This window comes from Lutjanus erythropterus, chromosome 19 (genome assembly GCF_056507025.1).
Source record: "Lutjanus erythropterus isolate fLutEry1 chromosome 19, fLutEry1.hap2, whole genome shotgun sequence".
NCBI lineage: Eukaryota > Metazoa > Chordata > Actinopteri > Lutjaniformes > Lutjanidae > Lutjanus > Lutjanus erythropterus.
Genome location: NC_139335.1, coordinates 28,797,918 through 28,808,625, shown reverse-complemented (window position 1 = coordinate 28,808,625; position 10,708 = coordinate 28,797,918). Strand labels below are relative to the sequence as shown.

Here is a 10,708-nt window from a genome sequence, read left to right as displayed (position 1 = left end):
GACTGAAAACGTCTATCCCTAATCCTTTTATACAACAAAGATCACAAACACAGACATGTGAAATAAAGTGTCACAAAGAAAAAACTACTGCACAAGACTTTTTGTAATATTCCCCTAAAACCCCATTTAATACAGGCCCAAATGATTCGGTTATGATTTATTAAGATATACAGGCACATCCCGTAACAGTGACAGTAAGGTAAAGGCTCGGATAATATAAAAACTGACGAGGAACAGGGAAACATTCGAGTTCTGTGACTGCGTGTCGTGCCACAGATAGACTGAAATAAATAAACTCTCAGCTAAATAACAATGCATCGTGAGTTTGTATCTGTTGTCGCTCTCTTTCTCACACAAACACACTCGCAGCTAAAACCTGACACATTACAGACAGTCTCTTTGGTACATGCAATAGCATGCGACCCATGCTATTCCAGCTCACAGGAAAAGAGCTGTGCTTGTTTTAACAAGTAAATATTGTTATAAGAAAGCATTAAGACAATAAACTAGGGCTGCAAATGAATGATTATTTCCATTTTCATTATTGACTGGTCTGCCAGTCAGTCTCTCCAGGACGCTGTGATGTTGCCATCACAACAATTAAGACGAATTCAACCAATCTCTGTTGTTTCCTGTGAGTTCCACCAATCAGAGCAGCAAACGTTATACATGTACGTCTCAATGAACTGACTCAATGTTTTATTGTGTAATATATGTGTATTTTTTTTTATTTTGTCATGTGTACTGAAAAGAGCACAATGTTTGTCACTGTTATTGACATTTATTAATGCCCTGTGCACTTTTAGATTTTATAATTTTGTGCTATTTTAACTGATTTTCAGCTCCAACATGATGCTGCGTCTTTGTGGAATAACCCCCAGGAGCACTTCTTCATTCATTTACAAATAAAGTGGATTTTGTTACAGCTAAAAACATTCTGAGCTTTTTTAGCACAGTTTCTAAGAAAACTCAGAACAGTGTGGTTTTATTCTCTCTGGAAGAAGTTACCTTTGATTTTTAATGAACTAAACAAAAGTGTATAAAGTTTTTTTTTTGTTTTTTTTTCAAATTCTCACTCTCTCAATCCTGGAGGGACTGACCAATTATTTTCACGCTTAATCATTTACTCTGTTGTCAAAGATTGTGAAAAATTCTCACAATTGCCCAGAGCCCATCTTCTTTTGTTCAACCAACTGTCCAAAACTCAAAGAATATTCATTTACTCTCATAAATGACAAAGAAAAGCAGCAAATCCTCAAATTTAAGAAGCTGGAACCAGCTAATGTTTGACATTTTTGCTTATCAAAATAGTTGGCAACTAATTTTCTTTTGATGGGCTAATTGTTGCAGCTCTACCACCTCACCAATCCTCACCACCGACCCCCTGAAAATAAAGTTTTCAACGACAGCATCACTGCTTCTTAAAGTCGCCATGCCATCACCATGAATATTCAACAGAACTGTTTAGAACATCAAACTGCAGTGAGTTATTTCGCTGCTTGATGTGTCTGACAGATAATCTAATTTAATCTGTTTTCTTGCCAGCAGTCAGCTTGTCAGCGTGGAGAGCGAAGGTCTGGGCCACGATCAGAGGGAAGACTAAAGAGGCGTCTGCATACACCTGAGAACACAGAGCAGAGCAGTGGATCACACTCAATCCAGTCCCTGTTTTTTCATATTTATGTGTTGGTGCTTTGATGCCACTCTGCAGCCTTGGATCAAACACTGTGGAGTCAGACGCTGCCACCTTGAGGCTAAAGCAGGAACCACAGCTTGTTTTTTCCTAACAGTGGAAAATTAAAAGCAGAAATTAAATGCAGAAAGTTGATGTTTATCAGCTGTAGGTTATATCAGAATGGAGGTCAGCACCAGTTCTCATAGATGTTATTTCATGGGTATTTTTAAAGTGAATTATATTAACAGCTGCTGACATTCAGTATAACCATTATTTTCATTTTAATCTGTGATCCAGTGTTTACTTTGAAGTTACACTTGATGAGGTTTAACTTTCAAAATGGCTGAGATCGATTGAGCAAAATATTCCTTGAACAAAGTTAAGGGACAGAATCAACCCAGTTGAGTTTTATGAAGTGTCTTTTCTTTCTGTCACTCCAGTCGATCTGTTAAAACAATCTGCCAGTTGATACAAACCAAACTCATTTTTCCTTAAAGCACTGTTGTCCACTTTTTAATACTTTATTATTTGGTCATATTGTTTCATTAATTCAGCCACCAAGTTTTCTCAAAGGAGCCGAGCCACCAAGAGCACGCTGACAACCAAACAGTGCAGGTTAACTTTTAATCTAGCTAGCAAACAATTAGGGCTGCACCATATGGTAAAAAAGTCATATTACAGTTATTCTGATGGAAATTGCAATTGCAACACGATTACGAACATTTTGCTAACTTTTTAGGAGCTTGCAAACAATGTAATGTTTTCAGGGGTGGAAGTAACTAATTACAAATACTCAAATTACTGTTTTTTTTTTTTTTTTTGCATATTTGTATTTTTATGAGTAGATTTTCAAGTCTGTACTTTTACTTGTACTTGTATGCATTACAAGATGTAATCTACTTAGTTACTTCTAGAATCACAGTTGAGTACTGAGTCAATTTGAATTAATATCCAAACTTTTCATCTGCGTTTTAGTAGCCAATCAGGTGATCTGATCACAAACAGGCCTATGAAAACCAGGAGATACAAACAAAAAAACATTATCATTAATCAATTAATTGCAGTTGAGAATTTCACCAATTAAAAATGTATTGATGGATATTTAATCAGTAGACATGACAGTAACTGCACCTCATTTGACATTGTTTTGTCCAGTGGAGTCATTTGCTGAATAAGGAAACTTTAAACTAAACTTTTAAACTTTAAAATAAGAAAAAAATACAAAAAACAAAGAAAACAAATTTAAAATTATGAAAAAATGTATTTAGCTGGAAGGAAGGAAGGAAGGAAGGAAGGAAGGGAAAATCCACATCTGAAAATACTTTTATCCAGGAGCTGTAAAAGGCATCTGGAAAATATGTGAAATAACTAAATGAAGCTCTTCCAATAAAAGGCTATCTGAGGATCTAACTGTAATAAATGGAACATAATGTCGACATTAGTCTTGGTCTGGTCATGGCTAATACTGCTGGCATAAATATCGGTACCTTCACAGGTTTGGCGTCCGTTCTGATCTTGCCCCAGGATACGGCTTCATCAGGTCTGGCCCCTGAGTCGGAGCCATCAAACTCCTGACCCGTGTTCACAAACACCGCGTAGTCAGCTCCGTTCCTCTGGAAGGAGAGAAAGGAGAGACGGTACATCAGAAGAGGAAACTCATTTTCCATGTTGGTGTCGACTGGAAACTAATGATGCTCGGACGTTGTTTTGAGAATTCCACAACTTTCCCGGTCATTTGCTGCCCCTGCATCAGATTCAGAATGAGTGAATATTTACAAAATCAATTAAGTTTATCAGTTTGAACATCAAATATTTTGTCTTTGCGATGTATTGAATTGAATACAAGTTATAAAATATTTAAAAAATCAGTGCATTCTGTTTTTATTTATGTTTTACACAAGATCCCAATTCAAGTACCTCGAAATCACACCGTTTGAGTGAATTTTACATTCTACCACAGAAGCCCAACCCGCTTCCTCAAAATGTTGAAGATTTGTATGTAAAACCTGATGTGAATTCATGTTCGAGTAACAGAAAGTAAGACTAAAGATCACATAAAGTTGGTTACCATAAGATTAGCGTTGCTTATGTGATGTTTGACCAGCCCTCCTCCCAGGATGATCATTCCCGTCCTTTTGGCAAACACCGCCTGGCTGTTCAGCTTGCGAATATCTGAAACAAAGTCCCCATTCGTGATGTAAAGATATCATTCAGATGATGCTGAGGCCACTGAGGCAGTCCTGCTCTGCAGCAGTAATGTTGCTTTTACCTTCCACTATGTCCAAAATCAAGCCTGGGTTCCTGTAAGAGTGGAAGTAGATCATGTCGCCCAGAGAGCCGTCGGTCAGAGCAGGACTGAACACTGGGATGTTATTCTGACACAGAATAGAAACAGCACATTTATCGACCGATGTATAGACAGAAATACACTGCATGTACAATATGAATGGAGTTAGTAAAGCTGGGAAGCAGAATTCAAATTCAATCATCATTTCAAACTGATTCTTTTAGAGACACAAGAACAACAATTCATTCATAATCCATAAATTTTAGGGATGTGCCATAAATTGTAGGAAAAACTTGGATGCAGCGCCAAAGGTTTCTAAAAAGTCACTGTAAAGCTCAGTGTGGTCACTCCAGCCTTCACCATCTTAGCACAGGGTTTCTGCAGGTTTAAGTTAAATTTAACACCTTTGTATTCACTTCAGTTTTGGCCATCAGGGCAGATATGGGATGGGAGTTTCCAAACATCAGTGAAATATAAATGTGAAAACACTTCGACTTTGAAATAGACTTGTGAGGATGTTTGTATTACAAAACTTTGAAATATTGCAGATTAGAAGAAAAATGTTTCTCATGTATAGTGAGAAATGGTCAGTTGATATAAACCAAAATTATGAACTTACTGTCTCATAAAGAATTGGTATGATGTAGAACTTTATGTGAAGTATAATCTAAACAAAAGACAAATATTGTTATGTGCACAGTTGGAGACTGGCAGGTTTAATGACACTCCAGAAAAGGAAAGAGACTGTTGTGTGAACTTGATTAAACTGAGAGTGAGGTTCATTTTTTTGTTTTGCTGTCCTGCCCATGAGGACTTAAGGGATGTACTTTTTACTAAAATGTTCTCTATTTATGCTGACTTCTTTTGGTCGGATGAATATGAGACACTCGAGTTGTGCTTGTGTAGCAGATTTTATTTGTCAAGCCTGGGAGAGAAGGCAGGATATTCTGTTTAAGTCTGAGCTATAAAATGGACTGGAAATTTATACTGAAAGGAAAATGTTTGAACACTGCAAACGTATTTGGTGTCTTATAAACCCATGAAGAATCTTAGATAATTGGATCTTAGACTGTTTAATACTTTTTAAAACCATGTGAGCAGTGCCTGTCTCTGCCTAAACCACAGCCTGTGATGGTACCCACCTGTCACCACAGCCATTTTTGCACCAACTTGTCTGCATTGTCAGAATTTCAAGCAAATTGATTTTGTGTCTTGAGTGGTTTAGTTTTTCTAGTGTCTTGTTTCCTTATGATGTCATACAATCCCAGTGTAAACCATGTGTCACCTTGTACGCCCAGTAGTAGACAGACTCGGTGTTATTGATCTCCTTGCCGAGCCTGTGGATCATTTTGGAGGGAGTCCAACGGGTGCCCTGGAATGAGAAAAAAAAAAAAGAACGTATGTTTTAATGTGAGACATCAGAGTGACTAGTTCTGCTCTGTCATACTTCAGGTTAATGGTACTCAAAAATTTTAAGGTATAGATTAAAGAATCCGGTACCAAGTAGTATCAAAACTTCTCCAGTTAAGCAATACTCGCATTCAATCCTTTTTGTACCCAGATCTAGAAAAAAAAAAATTATTTATTTTGTTTTGCTCGCAGCCAATCACTGCAAGCGTTCTTCATAAGGAAGAACCTTCAAAAAGAAGTATCAAATGAAATAATCTACTGGTTTTGGTATCACTTTAAAGGTACCGGTATTTTAATTTTTTTAAATGATACCCTGTCTTAGTCCTGGGTGACAACAGACAAACACCCTAATCACTCAGACACACCCACCTCTGTGTTCTGCTCCAACAACATCTGGTCCAAGATCGGCATCAGCCAGTCCTCAAACTTGCAGTAGTTGTCGTTGGGCACCAATAGATTCCCTATTCTACATCCAGACAGGACAGAGGAGGAGGAGAAGTGTAAAAATGACTATTTATATTTTAGTATTTATTACTGACATGTTAATTTAGAGAGCTTTAGACCATTTTTACACCAAATTTAGTGTGTATATGTGGTTTTGTTAATGTGGGTAAACATGCTACAAATAAGCAACTGACCCTTTTCCCAGAAGACAAGTTTGTCTTTGTTTTTTTCTCTGATGTGCGCAGGAGAGCCGAGAAAGTGTTTCTAAAAGTGTCTGTGTTCAACTCTCAGTACTTTTGTATCTTGTAACTGAATCTCTGTGGTTTGAAGTTTGTACTTTAAGGTATCTGCATTTTTTAAAAAACATGTTAAGCGACTGCTGATGAAAACCAAACATTTCCTGATTTTGCTGATTCACAATAAAAGCAAAATAACTGGGGATTTCTTGTGAAGAATGTCAAGGAAGTAAAATATTTATCCACTGTTCAGACGCTCCACTAAAGACAAGTCAAGCCAAGCACCACATGTGTATGGATGGAAAAGGACCAAAAGAGTCACAAAAGTTAGAAATGGAGGCAACAAACCTTTGCTGTCTCTGCTGCAAAGGGGTGAAAATTAGCATGTCCATCTGTGTATCATCAATGCTGATCACAGCTAGAACTCTCTTTTGATTTTGTGTATGTGTGGCAGGTCAGGGCAGGTTACATCAGCTGCAGCCAAAAAGCTAAATGAAGGATGGGAATGAGGAAGAGGGAGAGAGACAGACTTTCTACAGATGGAAGTCTTGTTATTATTTTGAGATTGTCTGGCTCCTCCAGAGAGAATATGTGGTGATAAAATCTAATTTGAAGGCGACACTCAGAGAGGTCGACTTTGTTTCCACCAGAGCCGACATCTAAATAGCTACTTTCTAAGTTATATTAATAACTATTAAGTAAAGTAATATTATGTTTTAAACAAGTAATAAGTAAAGAGTAACTTATCACACATCCTGAGTAACTTGCCCAATACTGATCAGTGGCTGCCAACCTGTTGATGCCCCTCTGGCGGAGCTCCTTGCCAGGCAGGCTGAAGTCTCCCAAGTAGGTGTGAGCCAGACACTTAATGAAATCCTCCTCTATGCCTCCAGCTGTGGTCACGATCACATCCACCTAACACAGAGGAACACCACACCATCTGATTAACTACACATTACTTGTGACGTAACTGTGACCTGGATAATTGCAACAACTCGACAATGCGCACCATCTTGTGCTCTGCCAGGTAGCGGATGCTCTCTCTGACCCCAGAGCTGATGAGGTTGGAGGTGTAACCCAGGAAGATGGTGCAGCCCGAACCACTGGAGGCTTCGCCGGACTCGTTTCCTTCGTTCGCCTCCACTGGCTCGAGACGCTTCTCAATCTGTGGGTGCAGAGTCATCAGACAACAGCAGTCACTACAAATGATCATAGATTAGGGTTGCAAACTGTAGGCACCTACCTTAATAGATCATTGGTGTCATTAATGATCAATTACAGACATGCTAATCTGTTCAAGGAATTCAAAGAGCAACAAGTTGGTTTTCAAATATGATAGATAACATAACGCCCCCAAATATAAGTAAAAAAAAATAAAGTGATAATAAAACAAACTTATTGTAAATACCATCAAAGTCATACTTTTGGTTTTGTGACAACACTACTTGCTACACAGCCATTCCTCTCACCATGGTGTTGATCTCCTGGATAGCCAAGCCCAGCCTGGTGGCCTGGAAGCCCGTGGTGAGGTAGGACTTCAGCACCCCCTGGAGGTCAACCCCTTGGTTGAAGTCGTAGCCTCTGATCTTTGGCATGTCCTCTGGGAGCTCGCAACTGGGCTTGAGGACAGCCTCCATGGCGACGGAAGGAGCATGGTCTGCCATCCTTTCTGCAAAAACAAAGAGAACATCACGGAGACGAAGCAGTGGAGCCCTGATTGAGGAACAGTGGATGTAACTGCTTCAGTCTGTGGTGGCAGAGATGCACAGAGAAACCATGAACCCCCCCCCCCCCCCCCATCATCTCATTTGATTTCACTAAACATCCCAAAGGACAGGTTCTCTGGAATGATTTTGCACAACAGCGCAGATCAATAAACAGGATTGATATGAGGCGGTGTTGATGGAACTGGTTTTCTCTGGATTTTGGCATATTTCATAACAGGGCTGGGCAATATGGACAGTGTCAAATATCACAATATTTTTGACCATGTACTACTGTAGACAGCATCAGCAGCAAAGCTTATTTTAGCCACTTTAAAAAGGTCCACCAAAAGACTTTATTATATACTTATTTATTTTTTTAATTTAGTATTCAAATTAAGATGAAGAATTTAGCAATATAATTTATTTTGGCCTGCAAATATAAATTATATACATGTATAAATCTGCAAATAACCTCTTGGGAAAAAAAGGGTCAGATACTTAAATATTGCAGCTGAGAACATCACAATAAAGCAACATAACATGGAATCAATATCAGTTTATTTTCACCTCTTTACCTTGCCATCAGACTGGGATAGCTGGATTATTTGAATTGGACCACAGCCCCAGTTTGGCGATGCTGAGAGGAGTAGCAGCACAGGAAGCTAAGCAATGTCAGGGTTCAACATTAAGTAGGTAAGAAATCTACTTGCCCAGAGTCAATTTCTACTTGGCTCTGTACAGTTTGGCTTAGAGGTTGTCAAATAATAACAAAGACCAAAGTTAATTAAAGAAAATAGTGAAAAATGTCCATCTTCTTTTGTCGGTCCATAACCAAAGATACTCAGTTTAATAAGACATAAAATAGAGAAAAGCAGCAAATCTCCATATTTGAAAGGCTGAAAGTAGAATTTCATGCCATTTTTGCACAAAACATCACATCAATGATTAACTGATGATCAAAATAGTTAAATAGTTCAGCAGTGTTGTTATCACTTGCCCGGGCCCAGCCCTCTCTCATGAGTATAATTATGTCACAGACCACAACTAATCATGTGGAATGAATATCCAGTTTAACCAGTTGAAGGGAGCCAATAAGCCATTTCTTTGCTGCAGTATTTGCATATACAGTGCAGTGGCTTCAGAAAATTCAGCATATTCATTCATTTTATTGCATATTATTTTAAATACTCAGGCTGAAATCGAATACCTTTTTAGAGTGGGAAATGTGGCACTTTTCATGTGGATGTCCAGCCAGTGTTGATGATAAATGTTGTCAACTGAAGCAATAAACTGCTCAGTGCTGCTATACTGACAGAGAAAGTAGTCATAATGCTGCAAAGTCTGTTGTTCTTCCTGCGTCTGGTGACATCGCTACTCGGATTTCTAGTCTATTAATCTGGACAGCCAGGGGTTAGCTTGTGAAGCAGCTGGACTTCCGAGATCACAGGATCACACAAGAATCCATCTGTTCAGGCTTCAAGTTGTCAGTTTGTGTCCGCACCAAAATTGGTACAACCAATTCATTGGAACCATCCATTGAAGCAACTCATCTCCAACAAACAATGGCGGCTCCTGAAGAGGTTAGCATAGATACTGGGATGGCACCAGAAACCCAAACAGTGACATCACTGGATGCACAACAACAGATTTTGCAACATCACAACTTTTTTTCTGTCATATGCAGCAGCACAAAACAAATTATTGCTTTACCATCAACACTGACTGACACTGACATTAACATGTAAAGTGCCACATTTTCCCTTTAACACATTTCTCTTGTGTTGTACTTTCACATAACTAAACAGAAGTGTCAAACAACAGGCTACATTAAATATCTCCAACATACATGAGGTAGTGTAGTTTATTTTCTATCTTGTATGGGGCTCCTTGGCTGAGGCCCCTCTTGCCTGTTTACAGTGTTTGACTCGAAGGCCAGCAGCTCCAGGTTGACAGCTAGCTTAAGATGTAACCTGATGAGCCGTTACTCCTTTAAGACAAACGAAAGATGTTATAAATAAAACGTGTCTAGCTGGCTTGCTTTTATTTTTGATAAAACGCTAATAACAGCAACAGAGACAAAACAAAACAAAACCAAACGTTTAAGCCCTGTTGTCTCTGTGTTGTTCATAGGACAGGAAAAACCTTAAAATGAAGCACTTAATCTAGTGCTCTTCACAGATGCAGGACAGACAGCATCCATGATTGCATGCAGAATCAATGCGGTCTGATGCTAGCTAAGAGACAAGCTAACTGTGGACAGTTTCTATCCCGGCGACAGACTTCTGTCATGACTTTGAAGACAGACATGAAAACATACCAGTTCTTGGAGAGACGTTAGTTAATGAAGGTGGTCCAGCAGTTATTAGCTGTTACTAGATAAAACGAAAACCGTCAGAGACAACTAGCATGTCCGTAAACAACACATGCAACGCCTGCTCCGAGCAAACTCAGACTACGGAAACAGCAAAGGGACAAACATGACCACACTGTACAGTGGCGCATATCCAAATATTTATAGTAAACCATTATTGTGTCCTTCGAGACACACAATTATGACACATTTCAACATTTCAACATAATAATTTAATTTCAAGTAACAGCACGGAAAAACAGGGCCAACCACAAATATCTGGATACTATGTCAGAATCAATGAAGGTGTTAAAAATATTTAAGATGTTATTATTTTAAACATTTTATACATATACTGTATCCTTTCATTTTTTTTTTTTTTCAAAAATCGGTTTCATTCTTGTTACAAAATAAATAGATCTGCTTTTTCGAAATGAACTGTTGAACCAGTCAGTGTTTTAAAATAATATTTTATGCAATACTCACACAGTTCGCACCAATAGCACTGGTTTATGGATATAATCTTCAATTATACTTCCTTGATATTGTTTGGTTATTTCAATAATTAAGCAATCAAGCAATCAAGTAAGGGTTATTTTT

At 38.4% G+C, this 10,708-nt stretch overlaps 1 protein-coding gene across 1 annotated transcript; it reads right to left on the bottom strand.

Annotated features, from left to right (window-relative positions):
- Positions 1-1,371: 1,371 nt before the first annotated feature.
- dhps (deoxyhypusine synthase) lies at positions 1,372-10,215 on the bottom strand. Its single transcript, XM_084743714.1, has 10 exons — positions 10,076-10,215; positions 7,522-7,721; positions 7,062-7,217; positions 6,846-6,967; positions 5,742-5,838; positions 5,248-5,334; positions 3,945-4,050; positions 3,744-3,847; positions 3,163-3,288; positions 1,372-1,621 (listed from the first exon to the last, which is right to left on the bottom strand). Exons 2-10 carry the CDS (start codon positions 7,714-7,716, stop codon positions 1,526-1,528), a joined length of 1,089 nt encoding a protein of 362 aa, XP_084599840.1. The 5' UTR covers positions 7,717-7,721; positions 10,076-10,215; the 3' UTR covers positions 1,372-1,525.
- Between the last annotated feature and the right edge of the window lie 493 nt (positions 10,216-10,708).

Coding starts and splice junctions, on each gene's coding strand:
- dhps (XM_084743714.1), bottom strand. CDS start 7,716: ATGGCAGACCATGCTCCTTCCGTCGCCATGGAGGCTGTCCTCAAGCCC. Junction 5,839..6,845: donor CGCCAGAGGGGCATCAACAG/GTTGGCAGCCAC, acceptor GTCTGGATGTAG/AATAGGGAATCTATTGGTGC. Junction 5,335..5,741: donor TGTTGGAGCAGAACACAGAG/GTGGGTGTGTCT, acceptor TTCTCATTCCAG/GGCACCCGTTGGACTCCCTC.